This window comes from Hemitrygon akajei, chromosome 6 (assembly GCF_048418815.1).
Source record: "Hemitrygon akajei chromosome 6, sHemAka1.3, whole genome shotgun sequence".
In the NCBI taxonomy this organism is placed as follows: domain Eukaryota; kingdom Metazoa; phylum Chordata; class Chondrichthyes; order Myliobatiformes; family Dasyatidae; genus Hemitrygon; species Hemitrygon akajei.
The window spans coordinates 13,840,134-13,865,278 of record NC_133129.1 but is presented as its reverse complement, the minus strand read 5'-3'; the positions used below and the strand labels follow the sequence as shown (position 1 = coordinate 13,865,278).

Sequence of the window (25,145 nt, the reverse complement as noted above, 5' to 3'; positions counted from 1 at the left end):
TGATTTTGTTTACCTCCCTAAGGTCACCCCTCGACCTTGGGCTCCAGGGAGAAGATGTCCCAAGCTATCTGACCACTCCTTATAAATCAGGCTCTTCAGTCCCAGTATCATCCTCCTGAATCTTTTCTGCACCATTTTCAGCTTATTGATGTTCTTTTTACGTTTGAATGATATTGATTTTAGTTATGTCATATTATCTTTACACCAGCAAGGTAGAAAACATTTTCCCCTGTATCTCTTTTTATTTGTTTTGAGATAGAGACGGTAACAAGCCCACACTGCCCAGATAGACAATTAACCTACTGTGTCTTTAGAATGTGGAGAGAACCCATGTGGTCACAGAGAGAATGCACAAGGTCCTTACAGACAGTGGGGGTATTGAACCTGGGTTGCTAGCACTGTAATAGTGTTACTCTAACTGCTACTCTACCTTGCTGACCCAGATTTCCCATTTTCCATGCTCACTTGTTGCTTTTAACCCCACTTGATACTTTTGCTTGTGGGGTAAGTGGATATTGGTGCATCTGTAACTTCAAAGCTGTCCTTGAACTTGTCAAGTTGTAAATAATTATTTCTCTGTGCCCCAGTGTTCGGTCACCTCGCTGCGGGAAGTGGCTGCTGGACTATTCGTGTGTTGTCTCTTCCTGGACTTTGTTTCCTTCTCAAAGAGATTTATTCCTGAGGTGATCAGCTTCCTTCTAGGAATTCTCCACCTGGCCGTTCCAAGTAAAGACAACCTGGGTGAGTTAAAGAAAAATAAAAGCATAAAACATAAGAACAGTACAGGCCATTCGGTCCGTGACGTTGTGCCTCTCGTTTAACCTACTGTAACATCAATCTAACCCTGCCCTCCCAGATAGCACTGCATTTTTCTTTCATCCATTGCCTTTCCAAGAGTCTCCTAAATGTCCCTTTTGTATCTGACTCTTCCACCACCTCTGGCAGCACGTTCCACATATCTACCACTCTTCTGTATATTAAAAAAAAGCTACCTCTGACATTCTCCTGTAGCGATCACTTTAAAATTATCCCACCCCATATTAGCCATTTCTGCCCTGGGTCACCAATATTGTTACCTCTCAAGTTCCTTTGCTCCAAAGAGGAAAGCCCGAGCTCACTCAACCTATCCTCTAAGACATGCTCCCTTATCCAGGCAGCATCCTGGTAAATCTCCCCTGCACCCTTTCATAAGCATTCCACATCCTTCCTATTATGATGCGACCTGAACGGAACACAACATTCCAAGTTCAAGGAAAGAAACTAAAATAAAATCAGGAAATTCAGCAAATCAGACAGTACCTTTTCAGGTTAAAAACTCTTCATTCAAAAACACTTGGTAACTATCTCACCACGCCATGTGTACGCATCCTGTAGTGAGGATATTTACATATTGCCCCAAACCAGCGGCAAAACATTTATTTTAATATTCATTCCAGGGACGTAGGCTTCACAGGCTGAGCAACTATTTAACCGCCTGTCCCTAATTACAACGAGATTAGCTCTAATTATCACATGTATGGTACATCAAAATATATAGTCTCATTTGTGTCGATGACCAACACAGTCCGTGGATGTCTGGGGGCAGCTCCAAATGTCGCCGTGCTTCCAGCACCAGTATAACATGCCCAGAAGTTACTGGGCTGTACATCTTTGGAATGTGGAAGGAAACTGGAGCACTCGGAGGAAACCCACACGGTCACAGAGTAAATGTACAAGCTTTACAGAAGCAGTGGCAATTGTACACTAGATCGCTGTCGATGTAAAGTCTCACTTTATGCTGTCCCTTTCTCTTCTTATAATTAGTACTCTTGTTGTAACCAGAAATACTGAAATAGCTCATTTTAGATTTCTGGGTATATAGGCAAAAATGCCCAGTCCAGAAATAGAAAGAAAGATTAAGTTCTGGAAAGTTGAAGAGTTTGGTATAGGGTCCCGCAAGCTGCAGCGTGCTCAGGTGAAAGATGAGGAGAAAGATTTACCATACCTAGAACAGAACGGCACAATTACAGGCCTTTTGAGTTCCTATTCAATCTTTCCCCTCTCTCCTGAAATTTGGGCCCTCTAGTTCCTGATATATCAACCTTGGGGGGGAGATTATCTGCGTTCACCCTATCCATGCCTCTCATGTTTGTGTGTGGTAGTTTTCTGTGGCACTATGGTTAGAGTAACGCTTTACAGCACCAGTGATCCGAGTTCAATGCCCACCGCTGTCTGTGAGGAGCTGGAACGTTTTCCTCGTGACTGTGTGATTCCTCCGGATGCTCCAGTTTCCACCCACACTCCAAAGACATACAGCTTAGGGTTAGTAAGTTTTGGTGCTGGAAGTGTGACGACACTTCAAGATTTTAAGATTGTTTGTATTTAATGTCATTTCCATTACACAAGTGTAAAGGAGAACAAAATGGTTGTTACTCCAGATCTGATCCAGGGCTAAAACAAGTGCAGTTAAAATAAAGCACACAATATTAAAAAGAAACACAATAAGTATAAATACATCAGATAGCCTATATACATAGATTCATAAAGTGACACTAGGCACAGGAGTATCTGTACATAAGGGTGACTGACAGGAAGTGATAAAGTAGTGGTGGCTGGGGGTGTGGAGGGGTGGGTTAGTGGGTGGAGGTGGTGATGAGCATTGCTGCTTGGGGAAAGTAACAGTTTTTGAGTCTGGTGGTCCTGGTGTGAATACTACATGTCTTCCTTGATGGGAGCGGGTTACCCCAGCATATTGTTGGTCATTGGTCATATGACACATTTCACTGTTTGTTTCAATGTATATATGCCAAATAAACAAAATCTAATCAATTTTGGTTTTTGTATGTCTGTTGCAGAATACACAGTGATCCCGCCTTTCAAAGCCGTTGGAAAATCCTCTGATCTGTTGGTGCAGAAGGATAAAAAGGCTGCTGAATCGTGGGAAATGAAGCCATTACCGATGAGCTGGATGCACGGGGTGAGACCACACGATGAATTGCAAGCGGCACACTTCAGGTGAGTGGCAGCCTGCGTGAAGTTGCCCATTTGCTTTTGGCTGAGTGGCAGGAAGGTCCCCGGACACGTTTGTTGGAAATGGTTGGAGAGCCAGGGAGTTCTTGTTTGAAAACTTTGTGTTGGCCGAGGCAGGCTCAGTCGCAGCTTTTAAAAAGGAGCTGAATGAATGCTTGAGTGGGCAATTTTACAGAGGCTAAAGAAGAGTGCAGGTGTGACATATTGTAACCTTTCAGACCAGGAGATACAGAAGCAGAATTAGGCCATTCGGTCCATCGAGTCTGCATTGCTGTTCCATAATGGCTCATTTGAGTTGGCGTGTGGCCTAGTGGATAAGGCATCGATCTAGTGGTCTGAAGGTCACTGGTCACTGGTTCAAGCCTCAGCTGAGGCAGCGTGTTGTGTCCTTGAGCGAGGCACTTAACACCACATTGCTCTGCGACGACACCGGTGCCAAGCTGCTTGGGTCCTAATGCCCTTCCCTTGGACAACATTGGTGGCTTGGAGAGGGGAAGGCTTGCAGGTCTCCCATACAACCCTGCCTAGGCCTGTGCCCTGGAAGCCTTCCAAGGTGCAAATCCATGGTCTCACGAGACTAACGGATGCCTGTTATTAATGGCATCCTTCTTAATTTCACTCTCCTGCCTTCTCCCCATAACCTTTGCCACACTTATAATGAAGACCTATCCACCCAATGACTTGACATCCACAGCTGTCTGTAGCAATGAATTCCACAGATTCACCATCCTCTGCTAAAGGGATTCCTGCTCATCTCTGTTTCTAAAGGAATGTCCTTGTATTCTGAGTTTGACCCTCTGGTCCTAGACTCCCACACCACAGGAACCATCCTTTGTACATCCACTCTATCTAGGCCTTTCAATATTTGGTAGGTTTCAATGAGATCCCCCTTGAGATATCTGCTTTGAGTTGCAAAGTGTAGGTACTGGTTACTAAGGTTGTCCCTGTCTGAATGGCTGTTATTGAAGTGCCAACTTTGGTAGTCTGGATCAGTAAGCAGTAGATGTGGGCATACTGTGTTGGCATTGGAAGTGTGGCAACATTTGCAGGCTGCCCCAGCACATCCTCAGGCTTTGTAGGTTGTTGACACAATAATGCATTTCACTGTATGTTTCAATGCACGTGGTAGCATACCATGAAGCTAAACTTTGTAGATGTCACTATTGTAAGTTATTTATGGTCTCCCGAGCTGGGAGAAACACTCAGTGTACACAGCCTTTGTAGAAACGCTGCAAGAAATCCAAAGCAGATCGTGTCTCGGTACAGAACAGCAAATGCAATGGGGTTAGAACGGTGGTTCAACACTCTACATCATTTGTATCTCCTCCCGAATCTGATCTTCTGATCCTCCGGCTAAAGGTTCACCTGTGTGGCCATGTGCTTCAATCTATGCAAGAAGTGCTGCTCCTTGTACAGGACACTACCGGCTTTTCAGGAGATAATTCAACCGCTGGAAAAGCTTCTCACCTCCCACCTGCCCATGAACGATTACCCAGCTCAGCTCCAGGTAAGGGCCTGTTTCAGTTTCTCTCTAAGTGCCTACTGCCCAAGTTGTTGATTGTACACTATTATATTACATTTAACACGGAACTGTCCTGCGCAGTATATGACCTTTTAAACTATTTTAAGGTCAATCCCCTCTCCCATAACCCTCCATTTTTCTTTTATCCATGTGCCTTTCTAAGAGTCTCTTAAATCTCCCTAATGTATCTGCCTCCACCACCACCCCTGGCAACATATTCCAGGCACCCTCTACCCTCTGTTTTTTTTAAACAAACTTACCCCTTACATCTCCTTTAAAATTGCCCTCTTTCACCTTAAATGCATTGCTTGTGGTATTAGACATTTCAACACCTGGGGCTGGGGCAGATGAGATACTGTGTGTCTATTTCATAATCTTACAAACCTGAGTCAGAGCTCCCCTCAGCTTCTGCCGCTCCAGAGAAAACAACCCAAGTTTCTTCAACCTCCCGTTATAGCACATGCCCTCTAATCCAGACAGCATCCACCCTCTTCAAAGCCTCTGCGCTCTTCCTACAATGCAATCAGAACTGCAATCTCCATTTCTAAACACTTTACCTTCTGTTTTCATTACCAGGTCACTGGGCACTGCTCCTCCAGTTCCCTGAGCCCAAAGCTCTGCAACTTGCTCCTTCTCTCCAGATGTTTGGACATACCTTGAACCCCAGTAGTGATAATTTTTTACAGAGAGAGATTGCCTTTTATTTGTCACATGTACGTTGGAACAGAGTAAAATGAATCGTTTGTGATGTGCTGGGGGCAGCCCCTTAGTGTTGCCATGCTTCTGGTGCAAGCATAGCACGCCCGTAACTCACTAACCCTAATCCATATGTCTTGGGAATGTGGGAGGAAACCGGAGCACCCGGAGGGAACCCATGCAGTCATGGGGAGAACGCACAAACTCCTTTCAGACAGCTGGGGAATTGAACCCCAATCTTCTGATCACTGGCACTGTGAAGTGTTACTCTAACGTGCTGCTTGCAGGCATCTCTCGATGTTCTCATGTGGTTTGTTAGATTTTGTCTGACTTTGATCTTGTGGAACAACTGAGGATATTTTACTGTGTTAAACCATGTGAGTGAAATTTGTTGAAACCAGTTTTATTCTGAATCTGCAGGAACTGTATCATGAGGTCCTGAGGGAAATAAGAGACAGGCCATCCTGCTATCAGCCACTCACGTTCGAAAAGAAGAAGCCTGTCCCCTTAAGATTCTTCACACCTAAAATAGTTGAAGTGTAAGTATGCAGGGTCACGCGTTGTGTTGCGAAGAGCAGTGGCTGAATTACAGCTGTATTGAAGACCGCAACACAATTCAGCTTCTGGGTAAAACTGAACTATTCACAGAGTTATCAAAGTATTCAGCATGGTTACAGTGCTGACAAAAAATAGACTTTGTGTTAATCCTTTTTCCTATCTGCGGAGCAAGAACTGCAGTGGAGTAGCATGGTTAAATATTTTTATTGAATAATGTTGTTAACTATATATGCTGGGAAACTGGTTGTAAGGGAGCGACAAACCAGGCCTGCCGAGATGAAACTCGCGAGCTTGCCACATTCTCACAACGATCTGATACAATAGACTACATCCTTCACTGTAATCAGCAGGTATATTTTTAAAGGGTATGATGTCTGCCTCCCCCACCCCTTAATACAGTGCGTTCTGGAACCCTTTTGCTCTGTTGGGTAAAATGTGTTTTACTCAAATCTCCGCCAATTTGATTACCAATCAACGTAAATCTGTGCCCCCTGGTTCTGACTTCCCTGCAGTGGAAATGGGTCATTTTAACTGGCCCTGTCTGGGCACCTTGCATTTTTATTTGTATACATTTGCAGCCTTTGGAACAACATTTAGTGCTTTCAAAGGAGCTGTGAAGCAATGAACAGACAATAGAGCTGAGTTCCCCAAATGAATTTCAATTCCAAATTTCTTTTGAAATAGAAACTTCGTGAGCAGGGGTTCCCAACCTGGGGTCCACGGACTCCACGATTAATGGAGGTTGTCCATGGCATAAAAAAAGATTGGGAACCCCTGATCATGGAGGGAAAGTGCATGAGTAATTTGAAATGTAAAGTCAAAGACGAGGTTGCTGTCATATGCACAGGTGAGATGAAAACCTTACTTGCAGCCTCATCACAGGCACAGAGTGTCAGGTAAGCAGCATTCACAAGAAAAACAGGCAATTAAACATAAAATGTACACAGTTTTTACTGGAAAGAATTAGAACAAAAGAGAACCACAGAGGTTCTACAGGTGCTGGAACACACTTGAAGCACTCATTAAGTCAGGCAGCTTCTATGGAAGAAAATAAATAGTTGCTGTTGCCAGCAAAGGATCTCAGCCCAAGGTATTTATTATTTATTCCCCTCCATCGATGCTGTTTGACTTGTTGGGTCCCTTCACCACTTCGTGTGTGTTGCTCAAATAAAACACAAAGTCCATTTTAGTGCAAAATGGTAACTGTCTTGCTAAACTGTAGTGATTAGAGTTGTGCTGGTTAGTTCAAGAACTGAATGGTTGAAGGGAAGTAGCTATTCTTGAACCTGCTGGTGTGGGACTTCAGACTTACTTACCTCCTGCTTGACGGTAGCTACAAGAAGATGATGTGGCTGGGATGGTGGGCATCTTTGATGATGGATGTCACCTTCTTGAGGCAGGGCCTCCTGTAGATACTATCCATGGTGGGGAGAGATGTGCCCATGACGAATTTGGCTGAGTCCACTACTCTCTGCAGCCTCCTCTGTTTCTGTGCATTGAAGTTGTAGGAAAGGGCCTAATAACCTTAGGTTATCCAACGCTAGTTGAGGCCTATTGTGAGAGAGCTACCTGGTTTGGGGATCTTGAGAGTTCATTTGTGAGCTCTCGGTTAATGGTAGGGGCCCACAATATTAAAAAGGTTAGGAGCTCTATTTGGATGTTTAGGATTATAACAGACTATAAACCCTTTGATTCCAGCACGGACTACGGGAGAAAGCGAGGCAGCACCCAGCAAGAGAGGGAGCGGATGAGACTCATCCACAAGCACAAGCGGGAATTCAAAGGAGCCATCCGGGAAATCCGCAAGGACACACAGTTTCTGGCCAGGCAGAAGCTTTCCGATATAATGCAAAGGTAAGGATTCTGCAACATTGCTGTACACTCGGAACAGAGGAAGGTCCTCTGTTTTTCAGTGGGGTCTTCCACAACCTTGTCTTGCCTCAAAGTTTCTCTCAGCCAGTTATGTGCTTTTTGATTTACAATTCGGTTCACCTCATTAGAAGAAGAGCCTTTATTAGTTGGTTTAATACTGTCACAGGTTTCAAGGCACAGTGAAGAACTTCGTTTTGTGTACCGTGCATATAAATCTATGTTGTGTAATAACCCAGATCTTATTAGGGATTTGAGAGGGAGAAGCAAAACTCACATGCATCAGTATTGCAATGGAATAAAGGGAATGACAGAGGCATGAGAGAGGAGCTTGCCCAGGTGGATTGGAGGAGGATACTGTCGGGGATGACGGCAGAGCAGAGATGGCTGAAGTTTCTGGGAGTAATTCACAAGACGTAGAATAGATATGTCCCACAGAGGAAGAAGTTCTCAAATGGCAGGGGTCGGCAACCGTGGCAGACAAGGGCAGTGAAAGACTGCATAAAAGCCAAGGGAAGGGCATATAAGGTAGCAAAAGTGAGTGGGAAGTTGGATGATTGGAAAGCTTTTAAAATCCAACAAAAGGCAACTAAAAAAGCTATAAGAAGGGAACAGATGAAATATAAGGGCAGACTAACCAAGAATATAAAGCAGGATACCAAAAGTTTTTTCAATATAAAGAGTAAAAGGGAGGTGAGAGTTGATATTGGACCACTGGACAATGATGCTGGTGAGGTAGTAATGGGGGACAAAGAAATGGCAGATGAACTTAATAGGTACTTTGCATCTTTCTACACTGTGGAAGACACTAGCAATGTGACAGAGGTCCATGAGTGTCGGAGCAGGAGTGAGTGCCATTGCTATTACAAAGGAAAAAGTGCCAGGCAAACTGAAAGATCTTAAGGTGGATAAGTCACCTGGATCAGATGGACTGCACCCCAGAGTCCAGTGAGAGATTGCTGAAGAGATAATAGGGGAGGAAGGCAAAAGAAAAGAAATTATAGATTAGTTAGCCTAACCCTAGTGGTTGGGAAAGTGTTGGAGTCTATTATTAAGGATGAGGTTTTGAGGTACTTGGAGACTAATGATAAAATTAGTCAAAGTCAGCATGGTTTCTGTAAAGGGAAATCTTGCCTGGCAAATCTGTTAGAATTCTTCGAGGAAGTAACAAGCAGGATGGACAAAGGAGAGGCAGAGGATGTCATTTACTTGGATTTTCAAAAGGCATTTGACAAGGTGCCACACATGAGGCTGCTTAACAAGGTAAAATCCTATGGTGTTACAGGAAAGATACTGGCATGGATAGAGGAATGGCTGACAGGCAGGAAGCAGTGAGTAGGAATAAAGGGGGCCTTTTCTAGTTGTCTGCTGGTGACTAGTGGTGTTCCTCAGGGGTCAGTATTGGGTCAATATTTTTCACATTGTTAATGATTTGGATAATGGAATTGATAGCTTTGTGGCAAAGTTTGCAGATGATATGAAGATGGGTGGAGGGGTAGGTAGTGCTGAGGGGTAGGTAATGCGATTGCAGCAAGACTTAGACAAATCGGAAGAATGGGCAAAGGAGTGGCAGGTGGAATACAGTGTTGGGAAATGTACGATAATGCATTTTGGTAAAAAGAACAGTAGTGTGGGCTATTATCTAAATGGGGAGAAAGTACAAACATCAGAGGTGCAGAGTGACTTAGGAGTCCTTGTGGAGGACTCCCAGAAGGTTAATTTAGAGTTTGAGTCTGTGGTAAAGAAAGCAAATGCACTATTAGCATTTATTTCAGGGGGATTAGAATATAAAAGCAAGGAGATAATGCTGAGGCTGTTTTAGACACTGATCAGGCTGCACTTGGAATATTGCCAACAGTTTTGGGCTCCGTACCTCAGAAAGGATGTGTTATCACTGGAGAGAGTCCAGAGGAAGTTCAAAAGGATGATTCTGGGAATGAAGGGGTTAATATATGAGGAGTGTTTGGCAACTTTGGGACTGTACTCAATGGAATTTAGAAGAATGCGGGGTATCTCTTTGAAACCTACCAAACGTTGAATGGACTAGATAGGGTGGATGTGGAGAGGGTGTTTCCTCTGATGGAGGGGTATCCAGAACAAGAGGGCACAGCCTCAGAATTAAGGGACAACCCTCTAGTATAGAGGTAAGGAGGATTTTTTTTTAGTCAGAGAGTAGTGAATCTGTATAATGCTCTGCCACAGACAGCTGTGGAGTCCAAGTCTATGAGCATATTTAAGGTGTAAGTGGATAGTTTCCTGATTGGTCAGGGCATCAAAGGATATGGTGAGAAGACAGGTGTATGGGGTTGAGTGGAATCCGGAATCAGCCATGATGGAATGGTGGAGCACTTGATGGGCTGAATGGCCTAATTCTGCTCCTATGTCTTATGGTCTTATAATTTCCTCACAACTGTACATTGCATTTATTTATGTAAAGATGCAGGACAGACCCTTCCAACTTACTGAGCTGCACTGCCCAACATCTACCTATTTAATCCTAACCTAATCGCTGGACAATTTACAATCACCAATTAACCTACTGACCGGTACATCTTTGGACTGTGAGAGAAAACCCAGGCGTTCACAGGGAGGGATGTACAAACTCCTTACAGATATCAAGCTCCAAGCTCAATTCCAATGCCGTCTATATTTATGCGCTGTAATGGCATTGCTTCTCTACTGTAGTACAACTGGAAAAACAATAACAGTGTCACCACTACAGAGAAAGTGCATTACAGGCATTCAGGGCGTGGTGCGGTGCAAACTGGCCTTGACCCTGGTGGTACGTGCTCCAAGGCTTTTGTATCTTCTGCCTGATGGGAGGAGGGGAGAAGAGAGAATGACAGGGTGGGTGCTTTTTTTCCTTTACTGAGGCAGTGAGAAGTGTGGGCAAAGTCCACAGAGGGGAGGATAGTTTCTGTGACATGCTGAGCTGTGTTCACAACTCCCGCGGTTTCTTGCAGTCGCGGGCAGATCGGATGCCGTACCAAGCCGTGGTGCAACTGGCTAGGATGCTTTCTGTGGTGCGTCAATAAAATCGGTGAGGTGGAGGCACTGGAGGGCTTTCTTGAGCGTGGTTGCAACATGTTTGGACTAGGACAAGCTGTTGTATTGTTCACTCATAGGAAGTTGAAGCTAGGGACTCAGACGAGATGATGTGCACCACTTTCCTGAAGTCAATAACCAGCTCTTTTGTTCTGCTGAGAATGAGAAAAGGCTTATTGTCATGATGCTATGTTACTAAACTGTCCTGTCTCCTTCCTGTGATCTGATTCATCATCTCATGAGATGAGACTAAGAGATAATCTGCCCCTTTCCTGGTGAACGGTCTAGGACTGCTGTGTTGACTATTTTCCTGCATAAATGCTGTATGACCTGCCGAGTTCCTCCAGCATTTTGTGAATGTGTGTGTGCGTGCATGCACTGTTCCAGATTTTCAGCATCTGACCCATATTCAGCATTATGTTTTCCTTTTTACTGTCTCGGTGTACTAATATATAGCATGTTCTTCATTGTATGTCTGTACATGTGACAATAATGAATCAATTCCAGTTTGCAGATCCAGTGGATTCTGCAGATCCTGAAATCTCGAGCAGCACGCACAAAATTCTGGAGGAATTCAGCAAGACAAGCAGCATCTGTGAAGGGAAATGAACAGTCAGTGTTTTGAGCAGAGACCCTCCATCGGGATTGGAAAGGAAGGGGGAGGGGGAGGAGTTCAAGCTGGCAGTTGAGGGGGGGAGGAGGAGGTGAGACGTACAAGAAGTAAAGCGCTGAGAAGAAGGAATCTGATAGGAGATGACGGTGGGCTGTGGAATAACTGGAGAGGGGGGAACCAGAGGGAAGTGATTAGCAAGTCACAAGAATGGGGGAGGGGGGCACCAGAAAGAGGGAAAGCTAAAAGGGGGAGGGCAGAGCAGGGAAGAGAGCGAGTAGTTTCCAGAAACCAGAGTAATCAGTGTTCCCACCATCATGTTGGAGTAGGGTGGAATATGAGGATTTTTCTCTTCCTCCAAACCGTGTTTGGCCTCATTGTGACAAAAGAGGATTATCAGCAATTAAAACTGGTTTGATTTTAATTGTTGATAATGATTCTGCTGTTGTTGTTAACGCCTCCAAGAGTCTAGTTTTAAAGAGTGATTAAGGATTAGCTTTATTTCTCACATGAACGTTGAAATGCATCACCTGTGTCAATGACTAACACAATCCAAGGAGGTGCTGAGGGCAGCCGGCAAGTGTCGCCACGATTCTGGTGCCAACGTAGCGTGCCCACAACTCACTCACTCGAACCTGGATGTCTTTAGAATGTGGGAGGAAACGGGGCACCAGGAGGAAATCCACGCAGTCATGGATAGAGCATACAACCTCCTTGTAGGCAGCAGTGGAACTGAACCCAGGTCACTGGCACAAACTACTTGTCCTGCTGCCGTTCATCTCTCGCCTCACCCCTCTGATGTTCCTTCTGCCATCTAAAGTCTCCTTTTCTATACTTGAAATCTATTACCTCTAACTTTTACAGTTCCTAGGAAGTCAATTGCAAGTTTATTACAACTTGTGTCTTGTAACAAAGAGCAATTTTATGACCTGCTGCCATGAAACAACATATTCCACCACATATGTCAGTGATATTAAACCTGATTCTGATTCTTATAACTTAATCTTACTAACTTCCTTGCCAATGGAAATTTTACATATGTGGCTAATTGAGGCAGTACTTCTCCTTCACCTCCATCAACGAACATGACTTCACTCACTTCAGCGCTGAACTGTTCCACCACCAATGGACTCTCTTTCAAAGACTCTATATCTCATGTTCTCAGTATTGTTTATTTACTTTTGGCACTTTTTGTCCTTTTTGCAGACAGGTTGTTTGTCAGTCTTTGTATATAATTTTTCATAAACTCTTAATATAATTCTTACTTTTCCTTTACGTGCCTGCAAAAAAATTGAATGTCAGGGTAGTAATATGGTGACATATAAGTACTTCGATAATAAATTTATTTTGAACTTTGAATTCGATCACTTAATTGGGTCTGGGCTCAGAAATACCTCACGTGGGGTATCAGTAAAGTCAAAGTTTAGATTATTGTGGCATATTCAAGTACATGAATCGACATTGTGATGCAGCGGGCACGCTGAATATCATTGTTAACTGGGAGTCAACTGAAGCTACTTGCTTGAGTGTTCCCACCTTTTTCCCTTGCTTCCGTTCTTTTGTTCTGTTGAGATACAGCGTGGAATGGCCCTTCGAGCCGCAGCGCCCAGCAGTACGGGTCTTTGGACTGTGGGAGGAAACCGGAGCATCCGGAAGATACCCACACAGTGTTGGGGAGAACGTATAAGCTCCTTACGGGCAGCCGCGGGAATTGAACCCGGCTGTAAAGCTTTGTGCTAAAGGTGTCCAGTATCTGGGGGAATATTGCCTTCATTTATCAACTCAGTTCTGTTTGTGTCACGGTCAGCTGATCGCCTTGTTTGCTGTTACCTTGCAGGGATTCGGAGAGGAAGAGGAAGGTCCAGATGCTGATGGGCAGCCTGGCGACTCAGGAGGGCGAGTGGAAAGCCATGAAGAGGATGAAGAAGAAACTCTGAAAGCATCCTACCTGCTGCTGGAGGAATGGCCCAGAATTGAGATTAAACCTTGCTGCCACCACTTATATTTATTTAACAAAGCAACGTGTCCCAAGGCACTTTGCGGGAGTATTCGACCATGCGAGTCTAATAATGCAAGGTTATTAAGTAACTTTTCTGTCATCTAACCGCAGCTAAAACCCTTATGTGGATGTTGTGGGTATCAACACATTTTATAGCTCTCTGCTTAGTGTCATCAGCAGTCTGGGGGGAGGCAGATGCCTCAGCCTTGCTGAACAGCTGTCTTACATCAATGAGGGGAAGTCTTGTTGTTTTTAGAACTTGTACAAACCAGAAATAAAGACCAATGGGGTATAAATTCCACAGCAGATAAAGACAAGCTCAGAGCAGTCTGCTGTTGAGCTAGATTTATCTTTTCCAGATGTTGCTTCACCAGCAGATACCCACATGGGGATTCTGCAGTTGCTGGAAGCCTTGATCAGCACACATAAAATGCTGAAGGAACTCTACAAATCAGGCCACTTCTACAGAGAGGGAAAAAACAGGCAACCTTTTGGGCCAGGATCTTTCTTCTGGAATGCTGAAGCTAGCAGTCGGAGTCCTGATGAAAGGTTTTGGCCAGAAATGTCGACTGTTTTTATTCCTCAAATGCTGCCTGTCCTGCTGAGTTCCTCCAGCACTTTGTGTGTGTGTCGCCCCAGCGGGCGCAGTTTTATTTCACAAGCTGTCGCAGAGGATTAATCACTGTTTCCTTTTTTTAATCATCTGGCTCATCTCGTTAAGATAACCCATGGTAGATATTTAACCAGGCACAGGAATGCAGTGGACGTCGCAGGGTGAGTGAGCTCCCTTCTGCAGCTCTGCAGTACACACAGAGAAGGTAATGGCAAAAAACAAGTAATGCACAGAATGCATTGGGAAATAGGGTGCATTTATTGTTTGTTTTGGGCCAGCTGTCACAGATAATCTGTTGTAAATGTGGTGTCCAAAGAGAACTTAAGAAATAGAAGCAAGAGTAAATCATAGGGGGCCTCAGTATTGTGGTGATCAGTGTGACACTATTACAGTTTGCGGCGTTAGAGTTCGATTCCAACGCCTTCTGTAAGAAATTTGTATATCCTTCCCGTGAGCGTGTGAATTTCCACTGGGTGCTCCAGTTTCCTCCCACAGCCCAGCAACATACCGGTTAGTAGATTAATTAGTCATTGTAAATTGTCCTGTGATTAGGCTATGGTAAAACAGTGGGTTGCTGGGCAGCGTGGCTCACTGGACCAATATCTCGAATAAATAGAATAAATGTGACCCCTTAATTTTGCTCTGCTATTTTTCCTTACCCTTCACTTCTCCTGATAAGCAAAACTCTGTCAGTCCCAGTCTTGAATGCACACAGTAATTAACCAAAAAACTGCACCTCCCTGAATAAAATTCCTCTTCACCTCCGTCCCGTTTATTTGACATGTTATCCTCAAACTGCATGTACACATGCACACTACACTCTCCACACCCATTTCTGGTTTCTCCGTGCTAAGGAACCCGCCTCTTGACTTCTACAGTGATAATCCCCCTCAGAACCTTCGCATTTCAATGAAGTCACCTCTCGTTCCTCTAAACTTCAGGGACTTTACATCAATCTTACTCATTTCTTAAAGTTCATCCCCGTCATTGCTGGATGCATCTTCTACACTGATTCCACGGCAAATGTAACTTCACTTGGGTCTAGAGACCCAAATCTCAGTGTGATCTAGCCTGTAAGAAAGTCTTGAAATGAGGCACCCATTTCCAACTGAACATTCTGGCTGATAAGTTGAGACAGCTTCACCACAAACCATCTCTTCTAATAAGTACTGTTTATTAATATTGTTATAAAGCCATCAATTGATTACAGTTATATGATAATTGAAGTTTTACCGTGTTTACACTGTGTAACATAGAACTTGAACAGTAAAACTTATCACTTATTTTTGTAAAAATATAAATAAATGTGACTGATGGAATTAATCTCTCTTGCATTTTCTTTCATTCATAATTCAGACACATTTAAAACATGCTCAGTGAGTGCATGTTCGTGGTCTTCTGCTGCTGTAGCCCATGAATTCAAGGTTCGGCGTGTTGTACGTTCAGAGATGCTCTTCTGCACACCACTGTTGTAACACGTGGTTGTTTGAGTTACCGTCCCCTTCCTTTCAGCTTGAACCAGTCTGGCCAGTCTCCTCCGGGTGCTGCAGGTTCTTCCCACATCCCAAATACATGCAGGCCGGTAAGTTGCTTGGCCAGTGTGTGGGGAGAGGTGAAACACGGGAGAGGTGAAACACGGGAGTGTTGCTGAGAAAGTGGGAAGAATAACAAAGAGGAGTAGTGTAAATAGATGGTTAGCATAGACGCAAAGGGCTGAAGGATCTCTTTCTATGTTGTACCTCAATCTTGCTCCAATGCCTTGAGGCACTGGTGTTGGCCTTGGCAGTAACATCTACATCCTGTTAATGAATAGTGAAAATGAACCATGGTCTAACTGCAGGACAGGACAAACTTGAAGGGATGAATGGCCTACTGTCCTTCTGCTCCTGACTGAAACATTCTTATACCTAAAGTCAACAACTGGTGGTCTTTTAGATTGGGTAGAGACTTGGGCCTTAAAACTGAATCCCGTTGGCTGTAGACTTGGGGCTGAGGTGGGCCAGGGTTGAGTCAGGGATCAGACACAATTTTATTTAGCTGGCTGCCAGGACTGAGCCCATTCCTGCGCCCCAGAACCTGAATAACTTCACTTTCTCTCTCCTCCCTCCCAAGTCTTCATGAGCTTTCTGAATTCCGCAAAGAATTGCCACAAAGCCCGAATAGTTTTGACCTCAAAACTCTTGATTCCTGATGCAATGACTATATCTGATTCTCAAGACTTGAAAGGAGAGTAAGTCAGTACAGAATTGTGCTTTATTCGTGCAGCTATTGGCTTTCCTGTTAATTACCACTGCATTTATTTGATCAGAATTAGGTTTAATATCACTGTATACTGTATGTCGTGAAATGTGTTGATTTGTGGGAGTAGTACATTCCAATACATAATGATAGAAAAAACATGTTACATAAATATGTATATAGTTTAAATAAGTAGTGCAAAAATAGAAATTTAAGAAGTAGTGAGGTAGTATTCATGGTTCAACATCCATTTAGAAATTGGTTGGCAGAGGGGAAGAAGCTGTTGTTGTATCACTGAGTGTGTGCTTTCAGGCTTCTGTACATCCTTTCTGATGGTAACAGTAAGAACAAGGCATGACCTGGCTGAATGGGGACCTTAATGATGGACGACACCTTCCTGAGACATCACTCCTTGAAGGTGTCCTGGATCTTACAGAGGCTAGTGCCCACGATGGAGCTGACAAAGTTTACAAGTCTCTACATCTTATTTCAATCCTGGGTAGCCTCCCCCCCCCCCCCCCCCCATACCAGGCAGTTAGAATGCTCTCCATAGTGTACCTGTCATACCCAATTTCCTCAAACACCAAATGGAATATAGCTGTTGGGTCCAGGATAGATCCTTAGAGATATTAACACCCAGAAACTTGAAATTGTTTGTTCGGATGTAAAAGCACAGTATCCTGGTACATGTGACAGTGACAAGCCAGTAACAATATACATGGAGTTACTGGCCACGTGTGCATATAAACATATATGTGCTGCTATTACATACGTGTATGTAAACTGATCACACACACACACACACCTCTTTTCAATGATGACTCTGCAATGTATTACACCTTACAACAAGTCACAACTGTACAGAGAGGGATCAGAATAGAAGGAAATCCCTTTAGATTCAGATTCTAATTTATTTCTCACGTGTGCATTGAAACATCAAAACATACAGTGAAATATCTCCTCTAATTCCCCCCACATCCCTGTCCCTAAACCTAACAGCCCTCTCTGTCTCCAAAACTATCCCTACAAACCTCAAAAAATAGCAATGCCTGAGCCGAGACTGCTGCTTGGTGCCGTCTGGTGAGCTCGGTGATGGGGAGGAGTTTGTTTATCCAGACGGTGAACCTATGGAACCTGTTGCCACAGATGGTTGTGAAGGCCAAGTCACTGGGCTAGAAAAATCTATTCTGCACTGTGTCTCTAAACAAATGAACATATATAGACAGATTTAAAGTGGAGGCTGATAGTCAGGTGTCAAAGGTTACGGAGAGAAGACAGGAGAATGGGGTTGCGATGGATAGTGATTTAGCCACAATGGGACGGTAAAGATGACACAATGGGCCGAATGGCCTAATTCTGCTGTATTGCGGATCCATGAAGAACTTCAGCCAGCGATGGAGAAGGTGATTAGGGCAGGAGGGGATGGTATGACTGGTGCTATACATTCCTTCCCCGCCCCCACCCACCTCTCCCAAATTAGTGACATTTGGAAGTTCACCCTTCCTGTTCAGTGAAGGTCAGAAGATTGTTGTTTGGAACAGAAACATAATTCTCATTGCTGGGGATAGTGATCCCATTCCTTCTGGGTCTCTCCACATTGTTATTGCCGCCTTTATAAAAACCAGAACAATGTCTGTTTTGCATTACAGTTAATGAGTCACAACTGCAAAATCACTCTACAAAGCTGCACATTCACCACACTTGGTGGCTGGGTTGTTAATTGGGCAGCTGCCTGCATTCCAAATGCACAAATTCTCCCTGAAGCTCAGTACTGTGCCTAGGGTGCCTAAGACTTTTGCACAGTACTGTGCAAACATGGAGCAGAGAGCAAATTTGTTAATCTGACAGGAACAAAGATGTTGGGAATGGTGAGGATGGAGCGCCGCGGGATGGGTGTGGGACAGGTGGCAGAGAAGGAAAGCCGGGGGCATGGGGTGGCATGGGTGCACCCACCCCTGAGATACCAGGGAAGGTATTTGATTCTAAACAATTGGTTTACTAATTATTACAGGATATCTCTCTGGTCCTTCCCGCTCCCTCTCCTCTCTCTCTCCCCTTGATTCCCAACCGTGATTCCCCTCTCCCTGCCCCCTTCCCACTCTCAGTCCACAATAGAGACCCATATCAGAATCAGGTTTATCATCACTCACATATGTCATGAAATGTGTTTTTTTTGCAGCAGTACAGTGCAATGCATAAAATTACTACAGTACTGTGCAAAAGTCTTCGACACCCTAGCTATATGTACATGAATGTGTTTAAGGCCCAACCAAATGGCCCCCGACCCTCTTCTGGCTGCTGGAATAAAGGCTGGGGCTCGGAGGAGTGGGAGAAGGGGTGGGATAGAGAGGGGCTCCACAGCCTTGTGGGTGGGGTCTCACGATCTTCTCATCCTCGCCGCCCCTGGTGGCCACCTCCCCGGCCCCACCCAGCAGCAGCTGGAGTTTTTATAGGCGTCTGTGAGAACGTTACAACCACACTGCATGTGATGACTGGGCCTGGGTGGACACTCCAAACGGGGACACACTCAGACTGCCTGCCACCTGCTCTCACCCCCACCATCTTGCTGACCAGGCTCACCCTCGGCCCTATTCTGCAACTCCCCATCTTACGCATGACAGATTATTAATTGAATTGTGTACAGTTCTGGTCACCGAATTATAGGAAAGATATCAATAAATTAGAGAGAGTGCAGAGACGATTTACTAGGATGTTACCTGGGTTTCAGCACTTAAGTTACAGAGAAAGGTTGAACAAGTTAGGTCTCTATTCATTGGAGCGTAGAAGGTTGAGGGGGGATTTGATCGAGGTATTTAAAATGTTGAGAGGGATAGATAGAGTTGACGTGAATAGCTGTTTCCATTGAGAGTAGGGGAGATTCAAACGAGAGGACCATGATTTGAGAGTTAGGGGGCAAAAGTTTAAGGGAAACACGAGGGGGTATTTCTTTACTCAGAGAGTGATAGCTGTGTGGAATGAGCTTCTGTAGAAGTAGTAGAGGCCAGTTCAGTTGTGTCATTTAAGGTAAAATTGGATAGGTATATGGATAGGAAAGGAGTGGAGGGTTATGGGCTGAGTGCGGGTAGGTGGGACTAGGTGAGATTAAGAGTTCGGCACGGACTAGGAGGGCCGGAATGGCCTGTTTCCGTGCTGTGATTGTTATATGGTTATATGGTTATATGGTTATATGAATTCATCTTTCCTGAGGTTAGTACCCTTTGCCCTCTCTCTATTAGTGGATTTTCTCTGGGACATGTCAAGAAATTCCTTTTCTCCCCTCCAAGGGACTCTCCCTGCATTATTTCCTGCGTCACCTACACAAACCAGTCTTCCCTCCATCGACTCCACCTACACTTCACTGCCTTGAGAAAGAAGTTAACATAATCAAAGAATTATGGCATTGTGGCAAAGTTTGTGGATGATATGAAGATAGGTGAGGGAGTAGGTAGTGCTGAGGAAGCAATGTGATTGCAGCAGGACTCGGAGAATTGGAAGAATGGGCAAAAAAAGAGGCAGATGGAATACAGTGTTGGGAAATGTATGATAATGCTTTTTGGTAAAAGGAACAACAGTGTGGACTGTTATCTAAAAGGGGAGAAGGTTCAAACATCAGAGGTGCAGAGAGACTCAAGAGTTTTCATGCATGACTCCCAGAAAGTTAATTTACAGGTTAAGTCTGTGGTGAAGAAGGCAAATACAATGTTGGCATTTATTTCAAGGGGAATAGAATATACTGTAAAAGCAAGGAGATAATGCTGAGGCTTTAGAAGACACTAGTCAGGCCACACTTGGAATATTGTCAATAGGTTTGGGCCCCAGATTTCAGAAAGGATGTGTGGTCACTGGAGAGGGTCCAGAGGAGGTTCAAGAGGATGATTGTAGGAATGAAGGGGTTAACATATGAGGAGTGTTTGTCAGCTCAGGGCCTGTACTCACTGGAATTTAGAAGAATGTAGGGGGATCTCATTGAAACCTACCGAATGTTGAAAGGACTAGATAGGGTGGATGTGGAGAGGATGTTTCCTCTGGTGGGGGTATCCAGAACAAGAGGGCACAGCCTCAGAATTGAGGGGCAACCTTTTAGAACAGAGACAGGAGGATTTTTTTTAGGCCAGAGAGCAGTGAATCTGTGGAATGCTCTGCCACAGACTGTGCTGGAGGCCGAGTCTGTGGGTATATTTAAGATGGAAGTTGATGGTTCCTGATTGGTTAGACCATCCAGGGACATGGTGAGACGGCAGGTGTATGGGGTTGAGTGGGATCCAGGATCAGCCACGATGGAGTGGCGGAGCAGCCCACTTGATGGGCTGAATGGCCTAATTCTGCTCTTATGGTCTAAAGAGCCCCTTTGCCATGCGATATTTCTCAGACAACGGCGGAGTCTCAATGTTAGCGGCGTTCTGGGCTGTTGTAGTCTGCTCGGTTCACCGAAGTGACGCGCAAAAACGACCATTTAACACCTGTATTAACTGAGGTGGAGAGAGAGAAGGAGAAGGTGCAAAAGTGAATGGGGGGTTAGACAAAGCGAGCCTTCCTGCAGTACCAGCATCTGAAGGTTTAAAAGGGATCTGAGGAGTAATTTTTTGTCAAATATTAATGATCGACTTTATTCACCATACACATTTTATTAGGAATTTGCTGTGGTGAGTTGGTCAGGGTGCAACATGAAACAACAAATGGCAACATTCAACAACTACAAAAAACTAAGAATTATATAAAAATAAAGTTACAGGTTAAAGTACAGATATGTGCCCCCAGCAACTATTTACAATGTAAACAACATTATGAGAAGTAGTTTAAAATATTTACAGTGTGGGGACAGGGGTAATAGAGGGGGTGTGGGTGAGGCTAATAAGAATTATGGATCAGATTAACTGCCTGGGGAGATGTGGTGAACTACATATACCTGTCTGGACACGCCCCTCTGCTGACTGCTCCTGTGGCTCCTCCCACAGACCCCTGTATAAAGGCGATTGGAGGCACTGCTCCTCCCTCAGTCTCCAGGATGTTGTGTGATGGTCTCTTGCTACTGACAGTGCTTTCTTCCAGCTAATAAAAGCCTATCTCTCGCCTCACGTCTCCGAGAGTTATTGATGGTGCATCAGGAAAGTAACTTTTAAGGTTGTGTGAAGTGTTTTTGTTTTAGTAGCTCGAGAGTGCTTTCCAGAGGGGAGCTTTGGGAAAAAGCAGTTTGCTGGGTAGATAATGCCTGCAATGATTTTTGCTGGCTGCATCTTCGGCTTGGACAAGTTCAAGTTCAAGTTCGCAGCCAACGCTCTGTGCGTATGTATACAGCTAAATGAAACAACGTTCCTCAGGGTCCATGGTGTAAATCACAGCACATACACCTACAACACATAAAATAATATTAACAGATGAAAAAATATATACAAGTTGGCATTAAGTGTGTATATGGCATATAGTTAAATATACAGCTGTATTACCGTTTCAGGTGCTGTGATAAATAATGTGTACTGGTTGGTAACAGGGGACACATACACAGACACATACAATTCTTGCAGTGATGGAAGACTGCAGCCAATGACAATTAGAATCACAATCCGATTTATCATCACCGGCGTATGTCGTGAGGTTTGTTAACATTGCAGCAGCAGTACAATGCAAGACATGATAATATAGAGAAAATAAATAAATATATCAATTACAGTATATATATGTTTATTAAATAGATGAAAAATAGAGCAAAACAGAAATTATATATAGAAATGGGTTCACTGTCCATTTAGGAATCGGATGGCAGAGGGGTAGAACCTGTTCCTGAATCGCCGAGTCTGTGCCATCAGGCTTCTGTACCTCCTTCCGGACGGTAACAGTGAGAAAAGGGCATGTCCTGGGTGCTGGAGGTCCTTAATAATGGACGCTGCCTTTCTGAGACACCGCTCCTTGAAGATGTCTTGGATACTACGGAGGCTAGCACCCAAGATGGAGCTGATTAATTTTATAGCTTTCTGTAACTTCTTTCGGTCCTGTGCAGTAGCCCCCCCCCCCCCCCCCCCGACTTCTCCCCATATCAGACAGTGATGCAGCCTGTCAGAATGCTCTCATGGTCCATCTGTAGAAGTTTTCGAGTGTGTTAGGTAACAAACCAAATCTCTTCAAACTCCTAATGAAGTATAGCCACTGTCTTGCCTTCTTTATAACTGAATCAATATGTTGGGACCAGGTTAGATCCTCCGAGATCTTGACACCTGAAAACTTTAAATTGTTCACTCTCTCATCTGATCCCTCTATAAGGATTGGTTCGTGTTCCCTCATCTTACCCTCCCTGAAGTCCACAATCAGCTCTTTCAACTTACTGACATTGACTGAAAGGTTGTTGCTGCGACACCACTCAACTAGCTGGTGTATCTTGTTCCTGTACGCCCTCTCATCTCCATCTGACATTCTACCAACAATGGCTGTATCATCAGCAAATTTATAGATGGTATTTGAGCTATGCCTAGCCACACAGTCATGGGTATAAGAGGGAGTAGAACAGTGAGCTAAGCACACAGCCCTGAGGTGTGCCAGTGTTGATCAGGCCTCTGATCTTGGGCCTCTGTACCTCCCTCTGCAATTGCATCCTCGACTTCCTAACCGGAAGACCACAATCTGTGTGGAATGGTGATAACATATCCTCCTCGCTGACGATCAACACTGGCGCACCTCAGGGGTGTTTGCTTAGCCCACTGCTCTACTCTCTATAATGTACATGACTGTGTGGCTAGGCATAGCTCAAATACCATCTATAAATTTGCTGATAATACAACCATTGTTGGTAGAATCTCAGGTGGTGAAGAGAGGGTGTACAGGAATGAGATATGCCAACTAGTGGTTGGTGCTGCAGCAACAACCTGGCACTCAACGTCAGTGAGACAAAAGAGCTGATTGTGGACTTCAGGAAGGGTAAGACGAAGGAACACATACCAATCCTCATAGAGGGACCAGAAATGGAGAGAGTGAGCAGTTTCAAGTTCCTGGGTGTCAAGATTGCTGAGGATCTAACCTGGTCCCAACATATCGATGTAGTTGTAAAGAAGGCAAGAGAGCGGCTTTACTTTATTAGGAGTTCGAAGAGATTTGAAACATGATTCTGATTCTGATCATCAGCAAGCATGGATTGTGGTCTTTCTGGTTAGAAAGTTGTGGATCCAGTTGCAGAGGGAGGTACAGAGGCCCAGGTTCTCCAACTTGTCAATCAGGATTGTGGGAATGATAGTGTTAAATGCTGAGCTATAGTCGACGAACAGCATCCTAGTGCAGGTGTTTGTATTGTCCCAGTGACCTAAGGCCGTATGAAGAGCCAACTGAGATTGTATCAGCTGTTGACCTATTGTGGTGATAGGCAAATTGCAGTGGGTCCAGGTCCTTGCTGAGGAAGGAGTTCAGTCTAGTCATGACCAACCTCTCAAAGTGTTTCGTCACCATAGATGTGGGTGCTACCGGGTGACAGTCATTAAGGTAATGGTTGTGACCGTAGCAGTGAGAGATTGAAAATATCCTTGAATACACCTGCCTGCCAGCTGGTTGGCATAAGTTTTCAGAGCCTTACCAGGTACGCCATTGGAGCCCGCCACCTTGCAAGGGGTCACCCTCTTGGAAGACAGCCTGACATCGGCCTCCGAGACAGAGATCACAGGGCCACCATGTGCAGCAGGGATCTTCATCGCTGTAGTTGTGTTCTCCCTTTCAAAGCAGGTACAGAAGGTATTGAGCTCATCTGGTAGTGAAGCGTCACTGCCATTCATGCTACTGGGTTTTGCTTTGTAGGAAGTCAAGTGTTGCAAAGCCTGCCAGAGTTGATGTGCATCCGATGTCACCTCCAACCTCGCTTGGAATAGAGGAAGGAGTATCATAGAGGGATCTGGAACACACTGATGGACAAGTTTTGGATCAACGGTGTCAGGCGTGTGAGGGGCAGAGCTGTCCAACGAAGCTCCCGTATTGTTCAGCAGGCTGAAACAGTTTCACATCCTGGTGGGGAATTCCCCCTCTATGACAGCAGGTGGCGATAAAGTTCACTTTGTTTGCCATGGTGCCCCACATCTCATAAACAAGAGATTCTGCAGATGCTGGAAATCCAGACTAGCACATAAAATGCTGGAGGAACTCAACAGGTCAGGCAGCATCTATGGAGAGGAATAAAGGGTTGATGTTTTGGACTGAGACCCATCAGGTCTGGAAAGGAAAGGGGAAGAATCAATAATAAGAAGGTGGGGGGGGGGGGGGGAACTGAGGGGAAGGGGTACAAATTGGAATGTGATAGGGGAAGCCAGACCTGCTGAGTTCCTCCAGCATTTTGTGCATGTTGTTCTGGATGTCCAGCATCTGGAGAATCTCTTGTGTTTGTGACTTTGCTTTGAGGTGTTTACTGAAGAAGAGCGAACAAGGGAGTGATGGGTGTTTGTGGTTTGGACAAGATTTGGATGAACATATCGGTGGAGGATGGAAGATGAGAGGACTGTCAGGAGAGCACTGGAAAGTTTTTTCCCTTGTACCTTATAACAAGCCAAAACCAACAGCAAAGGAAAACTGATGATTACAACTCCCAAATGATCTCCATTATAAAATAACAACAGACTCTTGTCGTTACATCATCTGTTTATTGAAAATAGTTACCAAACCTTTTTAAACATATGAGTAATATGCTCCTTTAAAAAAGCTATGAGAGCCTTTTGGAAGGGGAAAAGAAAGATTGTGAAGGTGGGGAGAGGAGAATGAGTATAAGAGAGAAAGTGGCTTTTTCCACCTTCCTCTCCATCCTGATGAAGAGCTTCAGCCTGAAACATCAACTCTTTATACACCTCCATAGATGCTGCCTGACCTGCTGAGTTCTTCCAGGACTGTGTATCTATGGAAAGGAATAATGAGTCTACATTTTGGGCAGAGACCCTTCATCAGGAATTAAATGCATACCTAATTTTCACAAGAAAGGATGCAATTAGAACCAAAACAAAATGGTCACAATTTTGCTAACTTGTAATGA

The 25,145-nt window shown here is 44.5% G+C and overlaps 1 protein-coding gene across 3 annotated transcripts in view; it reads left to right on the top strand.

Moving 5' to 3' along the window:
- nop14 (NOP14 nucleolar protein homolog (yeast)) overlaps positions 1 to 15,244 on the top strand; it is a 76,453-nt gene extending 61,209 nt beyond the window's left edge. For all 3 annotated transcript variants that reach the window (XM_073047932.1, XM_073047931.1, XM_073047930.1), the window contains exons 14-19: positions 588 to 741; positions 2,835 to 2,994; positions 4,369 to 4,516; positions 5,648 to 5,766; positions 7,484 to 7,639; positions 13,147 to 15,244. In XM_073047932.1, the coding sequence (XP_072904033.1) occupies positions 588 to 741; positions 2,835 to 2,994; positions 4,369 to 4,516; positions 5,648 to 5,766; positions 7,484 to 7,639; positions 13,147 to 13,246 (837 nt within the window). In that variant the 3' untranslated portion in view covers positions 13,247 to 15,244. The remainder of the gene's footprint in view (positions 1 to 587; positions 742 to 2,834; positions 2,995 to 4,368; positions 4,517 to 5,647; positions 5,767 to 7,483; positions 7,640 to 13,146) is intronic.
- The last annotated feature ends 9,901 nt before the right edge of the window (positions 15,245 to 25,145 follow it).